The following is a 21,617-nucleotide window of genomic DNA, read 5'->3' as shown; positions in this document are numbered from 1 at the left end:
ACACTGCTGTGGCACTCCATATTGTGGTCAGGTGCATCCTGTTTGCTTTGAATATCCTTTAGGTGTTTCTAGAGCTTGATCAGAGTCTACCTGTGGCAAACTGAATTTATTGGTCTATTGGTCATCGTTCAGAAAGGCACAAACTCTTTTAATATAATGTCCTAAAGATTCACACTGCATGTTAAAACAAAAAAACAAGCCAAGAAATCAAAGGAACTTTCTGAAGACCTTCATGATCAAACTAAGGTACGGCAAAGATCAAGATAAGGGGATAAAAACATTTCTAAAGCTTTGAGTGTTACCAGGAGCATATTGGCATTAATAAACGTGAAATGAATGAAGTTTGGAACCACTCAAACTCTTCGAAGAGTTGGCTATTTGATCAAGCCACATAATAGTGCAAGAAGTGCCTCGGACAGGATGGTGAGAAAGAAACCAATGTTCAGTCTAACAGAGCTTCAGATGTCCTCTGCTCACATAAGTGGCTAAATGGAAGCCATTCTTGAGAAAAAGTTATTGTACAGCTCTGGTGGACTCAGAGAGCATGAGGAAAAAAGATTCTCTGGTCTAAAAAGATAAAATTTGAACTCTTTGGGCAGACCACCAAACACTTTGTCTGGAGAAGACCAGGAGCTGCTCATTAACTGTCTAATACCAGCCCTACAGTGAAGCAATGGTGACAGCAACATGATATGGGCGTGCTTCCCAGCGGCAGGAACAGGGAGACTGGTCAGAACTGAAGGAAGGATAAATGCAGCCAAATACAGAGAGGTTCTTGAAAAAAACCTACTGCTGAAAGTAGTGAATTAAAGATCTGAATACTTACATCAATGAAAGGTTTCATTTTTTGATTTTTAACTTATTTGCATACCTTTCTGAAACATGTTTTCACTTTGTCATCATAGGTTTGAATGTAGATTGACAGAAATGGGAAATTAATCAATTTAAAATTAAATGTATAACAAAGTATAAGTAAAGTGAAGGGGTCTGAATAATTTCTGAATCCATTGTAATACTCAACATAAGCACCTCTATCACCACTGAAAACCATCCCTTTGTCCTTAGTAGTAATCTTATATTCTGAGTCAGCACAAACAGACTCATGTCCTTTCACTTACCATAATGAGGATAAGTTCCACTCAGAGCTGTAGTATGGGAGATCCAAGCTGCAGGATCAATGGGGCGCACTGGTTCTGCTAAAAATTAAAAGACACAAAGTCGTGGCAACAACAGATATAAAGATGACGTACATCTCAATAGACACACTACTGACCTCGTGGTATTGTGAAGTAGCTGCGAGGTGACGGGTCCCAACACTTGGCCACAGTCAGGCTGATTGATCTACAAGATAAAATAGTGAGAGAGTTTGGCTGTACAGTATCGTCATTTTATAACATCCTGAAGCTTTGACCTTGTCTGATAATTTACCCTGGCTTTGACACAATTTCCCTTAAAATCCGCACAGCATCATCATTGGTCATGTTCTCAAAATTGATGTCATTCACCTGCAATGAGAAACATTTGTTAGGTATGCCAAAAACACAGCACCTTCGTCACTATCACCCAGGACAACATGCAGCTCACCTGCAGCAGCATGTCACCAGGTTCAATTTTGCCATCAGCAGCCACTGCACCTCCCTTCATGATGGAGCCAATGTAGATCCCACCATCTCCCCGATCATTACTCTGCCCCACAATGCTGATGCCAAGAAAGTTGTACTTTTCTAAGGAAGAAGAGAGAAATCCAGTGGCGGTATAGATTAAGGTTTAGATGGAATATTTAAAGGGAACAAAAAGATTGCGAGGGAGTTTCAGCTTGCACTTTGGTTATACTTAAACAACCTAACACTTACATAGAGCTTGCTAACTGAAACTGAAAGACAATCATTTCTGGAATATAGAGTGGACAAAGATATGCAGAAGGTAATATCTTGAAAGTGTTAACCCTTTCAAATTAGACACATAGAGCTTGGGTCTACTATGGCAAAAAGTATACAAGAATGGTGCTGATTTTCATAAACCTACACATGACTAAGCAGGTGTTTGAAAAATACACTTAAAGTCACATTGTAAAACAATGCAGTGGGTAAGTTTGGTTGGGGATTTGGGTCAACTTCTGACTAGACAAGCACTGAAGATCTTTTAGACATTCAATTTCAAAATTGGGGAGTGTTCATTTTAATGCCTGTCATTTCTTTACACTGGATTAATTTCTCTTCTGTTTGTGAGGTCCAATACACCCATGTTCCTTATTCCTCATTGCTACAATAAATGCATTGTACTTCTTCATGAACATTCATTGGTTGTCAGCACTCATGCACACAGAGCCCCTATAGCTAAAGGCCAAATCAAATCTGTTTGATTTTATTGGAGTGAGTCACCGACTAGTTGGAGTGAGTTGTTGCGGGCATGTGTCTTCAACCTGTCAAAATTCGGTTGAGATCCAAAGCTTGGATTAGCATTGGGTTTTAGACAGAACGTAGTGTCAGATTACTTCATAGTTTTACATTTTTTTTAAGAATGCGTAGGGACAATTAACTATATTTATTTTGATAGACTGAGCTGTATCTGAATAAGCACAGGTATTTTACTAACAGTTAAGAAAAGTATTACACAAAGACAAACATCTTGTCTGTGAAGACCATTACACAATGTGTATGAGAAAAGAGAGTGGATCAAGAATCAAAGGAAGACAGAATTTTTAGGAAAATAACTTCCACTGTTAGTGAAAATTTGGACTAGTGGAGCAACATACACAACAGGATGGAGGCACAAGGACATCTGATCCAAAAAAAACCCAAAAAAGCAAATATACACAATGTTTCAATATCAGGCATTTTTTTTCCACTTACATTACAATTTACTGCCCCTGAGAAAGAAGGTGTAGAAGGACACTTACTACCACTTAAATGTAATACAACTTCATGAAGACTTGTTTATATTGCCTTGAATAAGTATTGCATGATGTATCTGTATGTGGACTAACAGCAATTCTCTGCAATACTCTAACATGCATAACACTAGGAACATGTGCGTGTGGTGACTGATTATGGGCCTGCTTGCTTTACGATTCTATGTACAAAAGTTGGGGTCGTCTGATAGCTTTATTTGTAAGTAACAGCAAGATATGCACATTTTTTGCTACTCTCCATAAAAAGGTTATCTATTGTGGTGGATGGCTAGGGCTCATGCCCAGTCGGGACACCTGGAGGATGGAAGGACCAGGGGCCTCATGTATAAACGGTGCGTACGCACAGAAACGTTGCGTAAGAACTTTTCCATGTTCAAATTGCGATGTATAAAACCTACACTTGGCGTAAATCCACGCACTTTTCCACGGTACCTCATACCTTGTCGCATGCAAGTTCTCCGCTCGGTTTTGCAGACTGGCGGCACCCAGCGTCAAAGCAGTGCTACTGTTCCTGTGTGGTTACACCTTATTTTCCTGACGCGGCTTTATAAATACACCGAAACTAACCGCATATTGTTTATTAGTGTAATGCATCTGATTGTAATTAACTTGTAACAATATAATGGTAGAGGGAACAGCCATAGTATTCCAAATACCATAACTGCTTTAGCGTTGTTACTCTCACTTCTTCTTCTTCTTCTTCTTCTTTCAACTCCTCTTGTTAGGAGTTGCCATAGCGGATCATCTTTTTCAATATTTCTCTCACTGCACCACTCAGAGTATATATATCACTGTATCTGAGTGTGAATCACAGCAGCAGCTGATCGGAAAGGGAATTATCGGTATACAGCTTCAAGGACACGCTGTCTCAGCCACTGCAAAATGTTTTAAGGCCTTTCCTGTACGGACCTCGCGGTTCAGAAACAGAAACGATATCATTTATAAGGTGAAATTCAGCAAAATATGTTTATTAAATTATACAGATAAAACTTTAACTTCATTTAAATAATCTATATTCTTCACTGGGAGTGTCGTTAAGGATAGAATAATTAAACATGTAGATATTTCAATGTTCTTTAAATGTTTTGAAGAATCGGCGCTAAGCTTACAGATGGCTTAACTTCTATTACAGAGCTGATTGTATGGCGATCGGTTACTTGGGGAAAGAAAAGCACTGACTGCAGTGACGGCTACGCCAATATATATTGAATATAAAACAGAAAGAGAAAATAACAACACAGCTAAAAACACAGCGACAAATTTGGGCAAAAGTTAAATGCTTGTGTCATGAGCAAGTGGCCTATCCAGTGTCTGCAACGGACATAGCCATCCACTGTGCATAAGCTACCTTACTGACGGGCGGGCGAAGGAGCCACCGATTCTTCCTCTGCCCAGTGCCACAACAAGCCTAGAGCCGCCCCTGATTGTACTGCTGCAATAAATTATTTCATCGAAGTGAAACACACGTTTAATAACGTGCTTTAACTCCTATCATCATGAAAATGATTTCACGTATACATCTCAGTATTTTAGTTATTCAGAGAACTGTAATATTACGAATGTAATGGATTCTGTGTCCAGTTGGAGGAAGAGAGCCGGTTTAAAAAGCAAGTAGTGATGCACACACATAGAGCACATAGAAGATCAAATACAAAACAAAGCATTTAACGTGCTACTTTAATTACGATGTGATTTGAGAAACTGGTTAATTAAACGATTTTAAGATGAAGTTTATGATGTTCTACTTTAATGACAAAATAAACTACGTGATTAAAGTGGAAATGTCGAGATTGAAGTTGACATTTCGTGCTTTTTCCTCACTGTGTGCCTTTTTTCTCTGTACCCTAATAAGCTTTCATATGACACTCAGACAGTGGGCTTACAACTCGGCTTTTCATGGCGACTTTGATATGTGACTTCTTTTTTATTTCCGGCACTGTGCGATTTATGAATGTGAGCTTTCAAGTTTCTCCAACATGCTATGTCACTCGATCAACTTCCTTTTGTTGATTATACCACGGTTTATTTGAACAAATAGTATGTTTTTCATTTGCCTCCACTTGGTATTCGCTGAAATTCTTATATTTTCCCCCGTGCTTTTCCCATTGTATTTTTACAGAAGGCTGCGCTTAAGGGCGATTTATATTGATTTGCATATTCAAATAGGCGTAATTCTGGGAGGATTTGGGGCGTTACATAATGCGCGTGCACGAGCGTTAGTTTTCACGTTGATTGGGATTTATGTAGCGGAAGAACGTGAAAGTTGGAGTACGCACAGATTCCTGCATCTGGATTTTTCTGTGCGTAAACACATTTCGGCTTTTGTGCTTACGCCATGTTATAGTGCGAGTTCTACGCACGGCGTTATACATGAGGCCCCAGGAGAGGAGCAGAAGGCAGCTGCCCTGCTGGGCTTTGGGGCCATGGGAATAGAGCTTAGAAGCTCAACCCTGCTGGGGCTTGTGGCCACCGCCAGGGAGTGCATGAACACTAGCTAAGCCCTTGACTGCAGCACTTCCACCACACCTGGAGTGCTTCCGGGTGCCCATGCAGCACTTCTGCCACACCAGGAAGTGCTGTAAGAAGATCATCAGGGAGCACCTGGAGCACATCCCGGCACATTATAAAAGGGGTCGCCTCACTCCATTCAGAGAGCCGGAGTTGGGAGGCAGATGATGGAGCTTGCGAGTGGAGGTGTGAGGGCGGCAGAGAAGAAGGAAAGAAAAGACTGTTAGCAATAGTGCTGGTGGATTGTGCACTGTGTGTGAGGTGCAAAGGACTGTGTAGTGAAGAAACAAAATAAAAGCGTGTGTTTGGACTTCTGTGTGTCCTGGTGTCTGTCTGTAGTCAGGCTGATCTTTCTCACTATTTATTTGAAATGTCTCACGGAATAATCAAGTGAGTGAAAAGGGACAATAAGGGTACTTTATAGCGAATTTAAAATGCGAAACAAACTGTTGTCTTATAGGTAGACGTACAGTAGTTTCAACTTTAGATACTATAGATTTGCTATATACTGTACAACAGAAATTATGTCAAATGAATATTACAATTAGAAATGTTACTGGTAATCATCCTTTTCCATTGAAAAGTGTGAAAAAACAGCAGTGGTAGAAGCCATGAAAAGTCATAATTGATACATAACTGTGTAACTGACTACAAAAATGATACAGAGACAAAAAGATGCCTTACCAGTGCTGAGTATCCTTATGTTAAGGGGTAGAGAGCAGTATAAGAGAAAGAGAATAAATAATGAACATTGCCTTACCCATGTTTAGTGTGACAGTGATAATGTTCAGGGACATGGTGGAATCCGTGATGCTACTGAAAGAGGATGCCTGGGTAGAAAATAGAGAGAGAGGGCAAAGCATGAGTGCTGCCAGCTTTCCACTTGTTACAGAAAAGCATAACCACCTGCCCCCTTCCCCAATACACCCTCAACTGCACTCACACACCCGATCAATCTTGGGTAGTTTGTGCCGCCTTCGGCGACGTCTGTGTCTGCGCATCAGTCGAGAGGAGGAGCTCTGCTCTGTGGAGCTGCTGAGCCTCAGGGGACAGAAATGCCAAGTCAAAAATCAATGACCTCACAAAGACCAGTGATACAACTCACCCAAACACCCCAGACATATTAAAGGGTCAACTTACCTGCTGGCATCTTCATCCTCTTCCGAATCTATGAAGGAGCTTGTTTCCAGCTCACTGCTCATCATCGATGCACTATCATAGCCCATTGCCGAATCTCGAGCAGTTCGCTCTATCTTTGAATGACCATTGACTCGCATAACTGAAGACATAAAAGCAAGAATTACACTTGAGGACAAAAACAAGAATAAATAAAATAACTATTCTGGATGAGTTGTTATTAAGCACTATTTAATACAGCAAATGTTTATTTGCTTAACATGTTAAAAATCTTAACCCTCTCATATGCCCTGAATTTCAAAGATTTACAAGAAAAGCATTTCAAAAAATGTAATCTGTACCTCATCTCTTACACCCCCTGGGTTGTAATCTTCTAATGCCAGACTGGATACTGACCAGGAACTATAGTACAGTCTCAAGTATCATTTTAAGAAGGTATGTTAAAAGGCAGAAAAAACAGTGAAGACTCTAAAGGACAGGCAATGACTTTTGTAAGACAAAGAGGATATTGTCAAATATATTTGAACTTCAGTAGCACACAAGGTCTTTTCTGTAAAAACAACAGACCTAAAGGAGAAGCAGAAAGCCTGCATTCTACAAGGAACTATTCCACGGTTTTCCTTTTAGCCACCATTTGGTCATATCTCTTTGACCTTCATCTGATAAGCAGAGGTATTAATAAAAAAAACAGACATCTGTGCAAACCGAATTGGCACCTAAATGGACATTTATCTTAAATTAATAAATGCAAGTTAAACTTTTACTTATTATGATAGTAAGTGTCAGACATCCATGAGCAGGCACTGCACTGTATTATGAAACTAAACTATGATCCAGGCAGCAAATGCTACACCTTCCCTAAAAAACTAGGCACATACATATCTTCATTCTCTTTGGAGTTAGAAAGCCTGTTCACCCTTTTTGGACCCAAAAAGCTGATTCAACCTCTTCAGAGCAATGAAGCTCTTGCATTTTCACAAAGAAAATGAAGGCACCCATTAGCTCTTGGTTTGGAAGTTTTCTCAACCTACAGCTCTTAAGAGTTGGACACTCTAACCATGGGAGGGGTAAACTGTCTCCAAGATCCACTCCTCTTAACCAAGCACAGTGCCATAAACTGAACTTGGTATAGGCTAAAGACTCAGAAGAAGCTGACATAGGTTAAAGACTCAGATGAAACCTTACTTTAAGAAAAAAAAAATTCATTGCCTACATTAATGTGCCAGAAAGAGTCATGGTTTTCCATATGAAGATGGAAAGGAAACAGCAGCTATCCTAAAATCAAGAGTGAGCTGGGAAAAACAAACTCACACCAAAGACACTGAAAGGACAACATAGCAAAAACAAAGTGCGCTACACTACAAGCAAATATTTTTGCTTAACCCCTGTAGTCCGGCCGGGACGCCCAGGAGGACTGGAGGAGGGCTTGTGGCTCCTCCAGACCACGAGGGGGCGTCCGCCCTGGTTATGTTGGGGGCCTCGGGTGAAGGGCTTGGAAGCCCAGCCCTGTAGGAACCCGTGGCCACCGCCAGGCGGCGCCCCAGTGCCTGAATATCCCGGAAGCCCAGCACTTCTGCCACACCAGGAAGTGCTGGGGGGAAGACGACAGGGGACACCTGGATGGCTTCACACTGGGGTGTGGCTATGGACGAATGCCGGGAAGCAGCTGGAGCCCATCCGGGTTCCCATTTAAGGGGCCGCCTCCCTCCAGTCATCGGCAGAAGTCGGGTGGAAGAGGACGGAGCTGGAGGGAGGACTAGAGGCGGCCAGGAGAAAGGCACTGGAAGTGTGTGGCCTGGACATTGGGGGAATCGGTGCTGGATACTGGGGTTTGTGAGTGCACTGAACTGTGAAAATATTATAAATAAACGTGTGTTGGGTGAACATAAGATGTCCATCTGTCTGTGTCCGGGCCAGCGTCCACACCCCTTAATCTTTGCTTAACCTTAATCAGAGCCATGACATACAATTCTGCACATCATTGGAAATCTCCTTTAAAGGCATGCTATTGTGAAACTGTTTACCTGTGCTAAGATAAATTAGTACTCTAAGTAGCTAGTAAACAGAAAGCTAAATACCTGCTTTCTTTGTTTGAATTGTACCTTTGTAAGAAGCTTATGATTAACTGTGTCATTTAAACTTCTAGCTATACTTTTTCTAACTACTTTAGAGACAAAAAACCCTGAGTTATAGCCAGAAGTTTTTTGCCTATCCTCGCCCATAGATATGGATTAGACCAAGTATGACCTGAATCTAACATTCCAAGTTTAAAAACTATACAAAAAGATAGGAAACAGAGAAACACAAGAAAAACCTATAAATGAAGTAAGGGCAGCCACTTCCATTATATGCTTGTCAGTCTTGCAACCCGTCTTTTATGTGGATATTAGGGCTTCACAATTAATTGTATATTAATCGCGATTACGATAACAGGGGCTACAAAATACTAATTGCAACAAGTTGGGATCACTGTATTGCATTTCGTATTTCCAGAGTGACTCTGTCAGAGATTGAGCTATTCTAGTTACAAACTGTTCTAAATAGTTAATGAGTGTTGTAACCAATCAGAGATGTATTCCACTAAGCATGAGTGCATTGACAAATCAGAGGTCTGATTCCTAACGACATCTTCATAACAAATGTGTAATGTTGAAGTACTGTTGAACCTAAATCACCTGACACTGTTTAGATGTTTTAGTACCAAAATAAAGAGAATCCATAATTTGGCATATTTTGTTTTCAATATTAATATATATTGATCAAAAATGCATACTGTGCAAACTATTGCAGCACTGTACTTAAAATGTATTCAACCATCTAAAATTGCACCCCATAATTTAGTATGTGAATGAACCATACCCCAGTAATGTTACGTCCATAACACAGATAACCAACCTGTTCCTGCTATATTGCATGCCTGTATTCAGCAGGCCATCAAAAGCAAAATCAGATAACAGCTGCAGTCACAGTGAATTATTTATCAAAAGACACGGCTTGGATTAAAACTGAGTGCAACAAAGATTTAAAAAAATGCTCCAACACCCAATGGTAACAGATGTCACTTCCTCCCACAATTATTTTTCAGAGCTGATTTGCCTTTACTTTATCACCAATGTCAGATAAAAAATTCAAATGGGTGTGGAACAAGTGGTGTTTCACGCAACCACAACTGATTTGTGGTTGAGTAGAACAATGGATACATGTTTAAGCATAATGGTTGCTATATAGATGAGGAATCTCATCATACATTGAAAAGTAGATGCTTGCAAGCAACAAACATATTGCAAGAAAGACAGCACAACTGACTCAAGGACAGAGAGTCACACCATGAAGGAAAAGCGGCAAGTTTGCATGATCATGCTTTGCTTATCAGACACATATAGGTGTGGAGGATTCTCTCATCTACAGTTAGGTCCATAAATATTTGGACAGAAACAACTTTTTTCAAATTTTGGTTCTGTACATCACCACAATGAATTTTAAATGAAACAACTCAGATGCAGTTGAAGTGCAGACTTTCAGCTTTAATTCAGTGGGTTGAACGAAAAGATTGCATAAAAATGTTAGGAAACTAAAGCATTTTTTTAACACAAGCCCTTTATTTCAGGGGCTCAAAAGTAATTGGACAAATTAAATAAGTGGAAATAAAATTTTCATTTCTAATACTTGATTGAAAACCCTTTGCTGGCAATGACAGCTTGAAGTCTTGAACTCATGGACATCACCAGATGCTGGGTTTCCTCCTTTTTAATGCTCGGCCATTTACTGCAGTGGCTTTCAGTTGCTGTTTGTTTGTGGGCCTTTCTGTCGAAAGTTTAGTCTTCAACAAGTGAAATGCATGCTCAATTGGGTTAAGATCAAGTGACTGACTTGGCCATTCAAGAATTTTCCACTTCTTTGCTTTAATAAACTCCTGAGTTGCTTTGGCTGTATGTTTTGGGTCATTGTCCATCTGTATCACAAAACGCCGCCCAATCAATTTGACTGCATTTAGCTGGATTTGAGCAGACAGTATGTCTCTGAACACCTCAGAATTCATTCGGCTGCTTCTGTCCTGTGTCACATCATCAATAAACACTAGTGTCCCAGTGCCACTGGCAGCCATGCACGCCCATGCCATCATACTGCCTTCGCCGTGTTTAAAAGATGATGTGGTATGCTTTGGATAATGAGCTGTTCCACACCTTCTCCATACTTTTTTCTTACCATCATTCTGATAAGAGGTTGATCTTGGTTTCATCTGTCCAAAGAATGTTTTTCCAGAACTGTGCTGACTTTTTTTAGATGTTCTTTAGCAAAGTCCAATCTAGCCTTTCTATTCTTGAGGCTTATGAGTGGCTTGCACCTTGCAGTGCACCCTCTGTATTTACTTTCATGCAGTCTTCTCTTTATGGTAGACTTGGATATCGATACGCCTACCCCTGGAGAGTGTTGTTCACTTGGTTGGCTGTTGTGAAGGGGTTTCTCTTCACCATGGAAATGATTCTGCGATCATCCATCACTGTTGTCTCTCGTGGACGTCCAGGTCTTTTTGCATTGCTGAGTTCACCAGTGCTTGCTTTCTTTCTCAGGATGTACCAAACTGAAGATTTTGCCACTCGTAATTTTGTAGCAATTTCTCGGATGGGTTTTTTCTGTTTTTGCAGCTTAAGGATGGCTTCTTTCACATGCATGGAGAGCTCCTTTTACCGCATGTTGTCTGTTCACAGCAAAATCTTCCACATGCAAGCACCACACCTCAAATCAACTCCAGGCCTTTTATCTGCTTAATTGATAATGACATAACGATGGATTTGCCCACACCTGCTCATGAAATAGCCTTTGAGTCAATTGTCCAATTACTTTTGAGCCCCTGAAATGAAGGGATTGTGTTAAAAAAATGCTGTAGTTGCCTCACATTTTTATGCAATCTTTTTGTTCAACCCACCGAATTAAAGCTGAAAGTCTGCACTTCAACTGCATCCGATTTGTTTCATTTAAAATTCATTGTGGTAATGTACCGAACCAAAATTAGAAAAAAGTTGTCTCTGTCCAAATATTTATGGACCTAACTCTACATTCTGCACAAAGCCTACATCAACTTGGACTTCACAACAGTAAAGATAATGAGGGACTGTGTGTCAGAAATAGTGGTGTGTACTATTGGAGCACCTCAGGGTACTGTCCTGTCTCTCTTCCTGTTTACCCACTACAGGACAGACTTACAGCACAATACCAGCACTTGTCATGTACAGAATTTTTTACAAAACTAATCCATCAAAGGCTGCATTAATAATGAATATATCTGAATACAGGGATGTCGTGGAGGACTTTGTCTTGTGGTACAGGGACAACAACCTGCACCTCAACATCAACAAGGCAAAAGAACTGGTGGTGGACTTCCGAACTGCCAAGAAGCCTTTGAGACCAGTTACCTCTCGGGGGAGAATGTGGAAGTGGTGTAGAACTACAAGTACCTGGGGGTTTACATAACAACAAACTGCACTGTGGAACTGTACAAATAGGGCCAGAGCAGACTATACTTGCTAAGGAGATTCAGGTCTTTTGATATGTACAACAAGCTGATAGAAACGTTCTACCAGTCGACAGGAGCCAATGTGGCGCTCTCTGCTGCAGTCTCCTATGGAAGCAACCGGAGCACAAAAGACTCACAGTGCCTGAAAAAAAACTTATCAAGAAAGCCTGCTCCACCACAGGGCGAACCCTGGACACACTGGAAGCTGTTGTGGGAAAACAGGATGATGGCAAAATTGGATGCTATAATGAGAAATTCCCTCTTGGAGCACTTTTAGCCAGAGGCGCATTCCACCACAGAGTGCTAAGTAAACACCTCTAGGGGTCTTTTCTATCCACTGCTATCAGTCAATTCAATGTTTCCACCTTATGTATTTGTTATTTTTATTTATTGACTGATTTATTGAATGGAAGTATCATCTGTCCTGTGAGGCTTTATTCTTGTTTTTTTATATTTCTGCTGATGTATACATTTGAATTTCCCACATGGGACAAATAAAGTTTATCTAACCTAATAACAGTGCGAATGTATGAATGGTGTTGCCATCAATGACTTAACAGGAGTCCAGTGCTTTGGCCACAGGCTACACCTAGTGATTGCCTTAGGCATTTCCAACACATCTTTGAGGAGGATTTTGCATGAGGACCTTAATTTCCATCCATACAAAATGATGGTAGTGCAGAAACTCGCTGGCAGAGAGCCGTAGAGAGTTGCATGCAAACATTCATCGAGATGCCATCGTCATGTGCAGTGACGAGGCACGTTTCCATTTGAATGGTTGTGTGGAAGCTACAATATATAATACAATGCTATAATGTATGTATTACTGTTTTACTGATATTGATATAAGCAATTGACTACTATATATGTGTGTGTAAGCAAGAATATTTAAAGAAGGGTGATAACAACTGTTAACAAACAAATGTTTTTATTATTTCCTACAAGCAACCTTTAGCAAAATAGACTGTTCTATGTCTAAAAATAAAATATGCTGACATAGAATAAAATCTTGCAAAAAGAGGAAGCACTGAAGCAAATTTAAAAAATACTAGAGTAAAGGGCACAGGAAGGTAAATAAAACTATATAAGCAGCCTGAGGAAGAGGAAGTGAGAGTCTTTCTGACTTGAAAGCAGAAAGCTCCATGCTCACTACTCATCTGTTTATTAATTTTTTTTTAAATAAACTAACATTGATTAAATTGCACTCCTGTCTTCCTCAGCATCTTTCTTCCACAATTGCGCAAAGAAGGAAAACTTTCGCTACAGGGCTGAAACCAACCCTCGTGAACTTCAGAGACCCCTGCACAGTAAGCGTGTTACAGTTTGGTGTGCCGTTGCAGAATTTGGCATTGTAGGCTCTTACTTTTTTGAGGAGGGGGGGAGCAACGGTCGCCATTACATCAGAATGTTACACTGAAATACTAGAGAACTTTTTGCTGCCCCAACCGGAAGAAATGGATGAGGTGGATGCCTGGTTTCAACAGGATGGTGCAACAGCTCATATGGCACGGAAATCCATGCAAGTTTTGTGGGAGATGTTTCCAGGGAAGCTGATCTCCCGCCATGGCAATGTCGGGTGGCTTTCGCGTTCCCCTGATCTCGCTCCATGTGATTTCTTTTTGTGGAGCTATCTCAAGTGGAAGGTATTCACACACCAACCTCAAAACCTTGAAGCCTTCAAGGTCACTATTCGCCACATCACTGCTATTCCCCTTGAAATGGCTGAACAAGTCATGCAAGCGTTCACAAATTGTCTCGAAGAGTGCATCACTAATGATGGCCACCACCTTGAAGACATCATTTTTAAAACACAGTGAAAAAAAATCTATTTTGTATACCCTTTCATGTGTGTTTATTTTATCTTTCAGCGTTTTTGTAGAATAAACGTTTGAAATGTAGTACTTCTTTTTGGCTCACCCTGTATATTCATCTGACCATTTTTTCCATTCAGTTCTCTGTACTGCTTCCCTCTTCTACTTCTTCTCCTCCCCCAACTGTTTCTTTCCACTGTTACCTCCATTCCCTGTATACCACTCATTTTTCTTCCATAGTCTCCCCTGCTCTAACTCCTCCTGACCAATTCTCATCTCCACACCAACACCGCCAGAGACACCCTATGCTCGACTTTGTCCTCCTGTCTTAACAATGTTTGTCCTCTCACTACCAGGCCTGCACATGAAAGACCCTCCCTGTCCCTAGCTTTCTGAAACACTCCACAATCAACTGACTGAGCTCAGACAGACCTGGATAACTACCAAACTCTTCTTGCATCCTTTTCTTCTGCCATCATCAATGCCTAGAATGAATTGCTTGATACCAACTAGTTTGGATTCTAGAGGAACCACTTGACTGAGATGGCTCTACTGACTGCAGTTGACCAGCTACGATTTGCTAGAACTACCAACATGTCAATGGTTCTGATCCTTGTTAGACCTCTCCTCCACATTCCATATGGTCAACCATATCATCCTTCTTGCCACCCTCTCCGACAGTTGCATCACTTCGACTGCTCTCAGACTGTTTAAGTCCTACATCTTGGGCAGATCCTACAGTGTGTCCTGGCAAGGACAGTTATCAAAGGCACATCTGACATCCACAGGGGTGCCCCAAGGATTGGTGCTGGGTCCTCTACTTTTCTCTCTGTACACCCCATCACTGGGTTCCACCATCCAATCCTATGATTTTACTTATCTGTGCTATGCTGATGATACACAGCTGTAAATATTTCTCCATCCTGAAGCCTGTATAGTATCAGCTAGAGTCTGTGCATTCTTACTGACATCTCAACCAGCCATCATCCTGTATTTTGCTTCCCCGCTAAATTGAGGTTTTACTGTTCTGTGTACAGAACATGGTATATGCAGTTAATAACAAAAAGTATTTATTTCACTGCAGTTTTATTAATTGAAATAATTAATTGCAATTCTAATATCAAGGACAATAATCACATTTATAACTCCTGTGGTAATTCTGCACCCTTATATTTCAACAAATAATATATTTATCTAATCCTTGTGCAATATCATTTGTTAAAATAAGTGTTCTACTGTTACCATGACACATCAATCAACACATTCCAAATGAAAATATCAATTTTCTTGTGTCACCCTCACAGTTCAATCAACATTCAGAAGCGAGTGAGCCACACAACTCTTTCACAATCTGGGCAGCTGCTTTCACATAACTGTGTTACAGCTAGTTTGGAATGCTAGTGTGATGGTAACAATTTGTGTAATAAGTACCTAAGATAATTCTGTGGAGTTAGGAGTTACTTTACTAGGCTGAATCTGAAGTCCATTTAATGACATCTTATGATCTCTAAGACTAATACTACAGAAATTGTAGAATCAGAATAAAATAATTTACATTGAGATCCACTTTCTTGAGGTTGAATCCTATGCCCAGTCATTTGCCATTTGGGGTACATGTCTCCAAGGGTTTTTATTCAAGTACACAACACCAAAAAACAAGATACAGTACTTGGTTATGAATCACACCATGATCCATCTGAGCTGGGACATTTGCATTGTGGTAACTGCAAAAACTGTAATACCTCCACCTGTGGGCCTTTGCACTGTGGCAACTGTCAGTGGCTAGCCATGAACACTGACATCAGAATTACATATGTCTAATCTAAGTTGGCTCGTGGTGTGATTGCACAATAAAACATGTGCAGGTTAGGTTAAATGCCAATTCTAAACTCGATCCTGTATGAGCATGTGTGGGTGTTGCATGAATGGCTCGGTGATGTGCTGGCACCCTATACAGTGCACATATTGCTGTACCCTGTCTTTTGCCCACTGGTGCTATGATAGTCTCTGCCTCCCTCACAACAATGAACTGGATTAAGTGTTAGGTTATGTTGTAAATTATTTCACTGCCAAAGCATAACAGCTTTTCATTAACACTAGAATTACCAGACCCTACGAAAAAACTCATAGATCCGGCCCACCTTAAATCCGTTCGCACCTCTCCGTCAGCGTCTTTTGTCCTGTAAATGTGCCGATAAAGACAAGCAGCAAGCAGCCTGGTATCCCATCTCCCCCACCGCCGCAGAACGTGCATAATGTTCTCCCAGCTCATGCCTTGATTGATTATCTGGGAGTGAAGTGCTGGAGTTTTAGAGTGGAAATAATAGATCATTATTTGTAACACATACATTTCATGTGTGTTCCATTTCTACAATAATCTGTGTAAACACATTTTTAAAACAGAAACATTTTTCATATTTTAGTAATAAATGACAAAATGTTGGCATAAACTATATAATGTGTGAAGCCTGAAGTCCAAAGATCAAATAAACACTTTCACAAAGGGTTCAAGGACGATACAACAGTTTCCGTGGGGTAGTGGTAAGATTTGCTGACTTGTAATCAAGAGTCCCCGGTTCGATCCCGACTGTCTCCTATATTTGCTGTTTTCAGTAGTGAGCTGCTCTTATTATTAATATTATATAGTACCCATATACATTTGGTTTGCGTCTGTAACAGACTGTGTACATTTACAGGACTTGTAAAAGTTACCGTTTTTTTTTTTCTCTCAGTCACGATCACGATACATACTACTACCCTAGGAATCTGACGCTGTTAGTTTTTATTTGAAACTGAGAGCAACTGTAGATGTGAGTGGTGTTTTGAGGCAGTGGAACTGGACATTCTCTGATCTGGAGGGATAAAAGCTGACACACAAACACTGGTGAATCTGCCTTCTGTGTATCTCACTGTCACTTGATTTTTTTTTTATTCAGTTTTATTGAGTGTTCCTGCTCACACTGAATTAGTATGCACCTTATGGTCTATGATGTCAAAAAAAAAAAAACAAAAACAGAGACATAGGTATATATGATATTTGAATTATTCATTTTATGACCTGTTTAGTACATTTTGGAAAACATTGTGGCACGGTTGCAATATTATTTATATTCATTCGCATAACATCTTGCACTTGTAATCGGTGACCGCGTGTTTTTTTTCCCTGATCTTGCCAGTGTCCACGTATGGGGCTGTTTTCCCCAGGAAAGTAAACTGAGACAGTGTCAGGTGCCCTTTCAATATAATAGAAACTACAGCACAGAGAGAAGTGTGCGCATTGTTGTAAATGTAGGAAGCACGGTCCTTGCGCGTGTGTGAACTGTTAACATTTGAAGTTGATGATTGCATATAGCGCTGAACTGTCCTCTCTGTACTATTCTTTCCTCTGCATGTCCTGGAGTACAAAAGACACAGCCTCATACAGCAACGTGGACACTGGCAAGATCGAAAAGAAAAAAAAAAGAAAAAAAACATGCGGCCACCGATTACAAGCGCAAGATGTTATGCGAATTAATATGAATAATATGAATAATGTTGTATTCGTGCCACAATGTTTTCTGAAATGTACTAAACAGGTCATAAAATGAATAATTCCAAATATCATATATACCTACAGTGCATCCGGAAAGTATTCACAGAGCATCACTTTTTCCACATTTTGTTATGTTACAGCCTTATTCCAAAATGGATTAAATTCATTTTTTTCCTCAGAATTCTAGACACAACACCCCATAATGACGTGAAAAAAGTTGACTTGAGGTTTTTGCAAATTTATTAAAAATAAAAAAACTGAGAAATCAAATGTACATAAGTATTCACAGCCTTTGCTCAATACTTTGTCGATGCACCTTTGGCAGCAATTACAGCCTCAAGTCTTTTTGATTATGATGCCACAAGCTTGGCACACCTATCCTTGGCCAGTTTCGCCCATTCCTCTTTGCAGCACCTCTCAAGCTTCATCAGGCTGGATGGGAAGGGTCGGTGCACAGCCATTTTAAGATCTCTCCAGAGATGTTCAATCGGATTCAAGTCTGGGCTCTGCCTGGGCCACTCAAGGACATTCACAGAGTGGTCCTGAAGCCACTCCTTTGATATCTTGGCTGTGTGCTTAGGGTCGTTGTCCTGCTGAAAGATGAACCGTCGCCCCAGTCTGAGGTCAAGAGTGCTCTGGCGCAGGTTTTCATCCAGGATGTCTCTCTGTACATTGCTGCAGTCATCTTTCCCTTTATCCTGACTAGTCTCCCAGTTCCTGCCGCTGAAAAACATCCCCACAGCATGATGCTGCCACTGCCATGCTTCACTGTAGGGATGGTATTGGCCTGGTGATGAGCGGTGCCTCCAAACGTGACACCTGGCATTCACACCAAAGAGTTCAATCTTTGTCTCATCAGACCAGAGAATTTTGTTTCTCATGGTCTGAGAGTTCTTCAGGTGCCTTTTGGCAAACTCCAGGCGGGCTGCCATGTGCCTTTTACTAAGGAGTGGCTTCCGTCTGGCCACTCTACCATACAGGCCTGATTGGTGGATTGCTGCAGAGATGGTTGTCCTTCTGGAAGGTTCTCCTCTCTCTACAGAGGACCTCTGGAGCTCTGACAGAGTGACCATCGGGTTCTTGGTCACATCCCTGACTAAGGCCCTTCTCCCCCGATAGCTCAGTTTAGATGGCCGGCCAGCTCTAGGAAGAGTCCTTGTGGTTTTAAACTTGTTCCACTTATGGATGATGGAGGCCACTGTGCTCATTGCGACCTTCAAAGCAGCAGAAATTTTTCTCTAACCTTTCCCAGATTTGTGCCTTGAGACAATCCTGTCTTGGTGGTCTACAGACAATTCCTTTGATTTCATGCTTGGTTTGTGCTCTGACATGAACTGTCAACTGTGAAACCTTATATAGACAGGTGTGTGCCTTTCCAAATCATGCCCAATCAACTGAATTTACCACAGGTGGACTCCAATTAACCTGTAGAAACATCTCAAGGATGATCAGGGGAAACAGGATGCACCTGAGCTCAATTTTGAGCTTCATGGCAAAGGCTGTGAATACTTATGTACATGTGATTTCTCAGTTTTTTTATTTTTAATAAATTTTGAAATAAGGCTGTAACATAACAAAATGTGGAAAAAGTGATGCGCTGTGAATACTTTCCAGATGCACTGTATACTATACAGACAGAAGTAATATATAGACTTTACAAATACATAGACTTTAATGTGGAGTTGGTCCTTCTTTTGCAGCTATAACAGCTTCTACTCCTCTTGGCAAGCTTTACACAAGAGTATTCTTGCCCATTCATTCTGTAGAGCATGTATGAGGTCAGGCACTGATGTTGGACAAGAAGGCCTGGCTCACAATCTCTGTTGCCAAAGGTGTTTGATGGGGTTGAACTCAGGAATCTGAGCTGGGCACTCAACTTCCACGCCAAACTCCTCCAACCATATCTTTATAGACCTTGCTTTGTGCACTGGGGCACAATCCTGCTGCAGTAGGAAAGGGCCTTTCCCAAACTGTTTCCACAAAGTTTGAAGCATGGCGTTGTCCAAAATGTCTTGGTATGCTGAGGCACTAAGAGTGCCCTTTACTGGAAGTAAGGGGCCTAGCCCAAACTCTGCAAAACAGCCCCACACCATTATCCCTCCTCCACCACCAAACTTCACAGTTGGCACAACACAGTCAGACCTGCCCCTCCGACTGCCAAACAGAGAAGCATGATTTGTCACTCCATAGAACACGTTTCCACTGCTCCATAGTCCAGTGGCAGTGTGCTTTATCCTTCAGGTGCCTTTTGGCAAACTGCAGGCGGGCTGCCATGTGCCTTTTACTAAGGAGCGGCTTCCGTCTGGCCACTCTACCATACAGGCCTGATTGGTGGATTGCAGCAGAGATGGTTGTCCTTCTGTAAGGTTCTCCTCTCTCCACAGAGGACCTCTGGAGCTCTGACAGAGTGACCATCGGGTTCTTGGTCACCTCCCTGACTAAGGCCCTTCTCCCCTGATCGCTCAGTTTAGATGGCCGGCCAGCTCTAGGAAGAGTCCTGGTAGTTTCGAACTTCTTCCACTTACGGATGATGGAGGCCACTGTGCTCATTGGGATCTTCAAAGCAGCAGAAATTTTTCTGTAACCTTCCCCAGATTTGTGCCTCGAGACAATCCTGTCTCGGAGGTCTACAGACAATTCCTTTGACTTCATGCTTGTTTTGTGCTCTGACATGAACTGTCAACTGTGGGACCTTATAAAGACAGGTGTGTGCCTTTCCAAATCATGTTCAATCAATTGAATTTACCACAGGTGGACTCCAATTAAGCTGCAGAATCATCAAGGATGATCAGGGGAAACATTCATGGCAAAGGCTGTGAATACTTATGTACATGTGCTTTCTCAATTTTTTTATCTATATTAATAAAAGGCAAAGCCCTCACTCACTGACTTACTCACTCATCACTAATTCTCCAACTTCCCATGTAGGTAGAAGGCTGAAATTTGGCAGGCTCATTCCTTACAGCTTACTTACAAAAGTTGGGCAGGTTTCATTTCGAAATTCTACGCGTAATGGTCATAACTGGAACCTATTTTTCTCCATATACTGTAATGGATGTTAGCTCGATGGCGGGCGGAGCTGCGTGACATCATCACGCCTCCCACGTAATCACCTGAACTGACTGTGGCCGCAGTACGTAGAAAAGAAGGAAGAGCTCCCAAAGAGAGCTGAAGAAAAACGCCAAATACTTTATTTGCGAGATACAAGTTTATTGAGAAGGCACGAGGTATAAACGAGACTTTGGATCACTTTGTAACGGAGTTAAAAGTGCCGGGTCTTAGCTAACATTAAATAACGCCGTGGACATCACAAGATCGCACGAGATAGCACAGGCACAGCTCAGAAGCTTCGATGCATGTACTCCGAGTGGCTCACGTGAACTGACTATGAACGCAGTACGCAGAGAAAGCAAGACCTCTAAAGAGCGCGGAGAGTTTTGCTCACGTGAACGTGTCTGCAAAAAGTGGCGTTTCCTGCACTGCAAAAATACTACAAAAGTCGGGCAGCCGGCGCGTGCACGTGCATACGTAGCTGTGCAGGCCTTTGAGACACTGACTGCGCTTCTGCCTTAAGGGAAAGTAAACACTTTTAATTTTTTTCCCCCTTCCCATGAGCTATAGCCCAGAGAACTGTAAACACGGAATCCCATTTCTAGACCGCGGCAAAATAATATTAAGGAGCTTCGCACTTTCTTTTACACGTATATGATTATGAGGTCATCAAGTCGAATTATGAAGACACGCACAGTAGTGGAGGACCGACAGAGCCATCCCGGACAGTTAATGGCAGGGCCGTCTCTCCAGTCTACACGGGATCCACTGCGACACTCATATCATCAGCGAAGACCTCTCTCTACACTATCTAAAAGAAAAATGCAAGTTTCCTTTCTTTACACTTTTTTTCCTTTTATCCCAAACCAAAGCCTTTCTCTCTTAACACTGCAGAGGACGCAAAAATGATTTTCTTTTAATTGCTGGTAATGCCGGTAAGGCACATTACCACAGGCAGAAATTTGGATGTTCACATAGAAAGTGTAATTTCTATACCACAGCCGTGTAGCGCCTTTCAAAGGGATCAACTACCAAGAGATGATCCATATACATTTTAGCTGCTGTTAGTACGACTTACCTGTTATGTTATACCGGCTTTAAAATGTAGCTTACCCGAAACCACTCCACTGGTGCTCAGTGTATCTTTACTTC

The 21,617-nt window shown here is 41.4% G+C and overlaps 1 protein-coding gene across 3 annotated transcripts in view; it reads right to left on the bottom strand.

The window, feature by feature from the left end:
- dvl1a (dishevelled segment polarity protein 1a) overlaps positions 1-21,617 on the bottom strand; it is a 57,225-nt gene that overhangs the window by 15,696 nt on the left and 19,912 nt on the right. For 2 of the 3 annotated variants that reach the window (XM_039756195.1, XM_039756193.1), the window contains exons 5-11: positions 6,560-6,698; positions 6,367-6,460; positions 6,180-6,249; positions 1,585-1,724; positions 1,429-1,505; positions 1,274-1,341; positions 1,119-1,196 (exon numbers count right to left, since the gene is read on the bottom strand). In XM_039756195.1, the coding sequence (XP_039612129.1) occupies positions 1,119-1,196; positions 1,274-1,341; positions 1,429-1,505; positions 1,585-1,724; positions 6,180-6,249; positions 6,367-6,460; positions 6,560-6,698 (666 nt within the window). The remainder of the gene's footprint in view (positions 1-1,118; positions 1,197-1,273; positions 1,342-1,428; positions 1,506-1,584; positions 1,725-6,179; positions 6,250-6,366; positions 6,461-6,559; positions 6,699-21,617) is intronic. The other variant, XM_039756194.1, reaches the window with a different exon arrangement.

The sequence above is a fragment of the Polypterus senegalus genome, chromosome 6, assembly GCF_016835505.1.
Source record: "Polypterus senegalus isolate Bchr_013 chromosome 6, ASM1683550v1, whole genome shotgun sequence".
Classification (NCBI taxonomy): Eukaryota; Metazoa; Chordata; class Cladistia; order Polypteriformes; family Polypteridae; genus Polypterus; species Polypterus senegalus.
The sequence above is the reverse complement of the archived record's forward strand: the minus strand, read 5'-3'. Positions and strand labels throughout refer to the sequence as shown.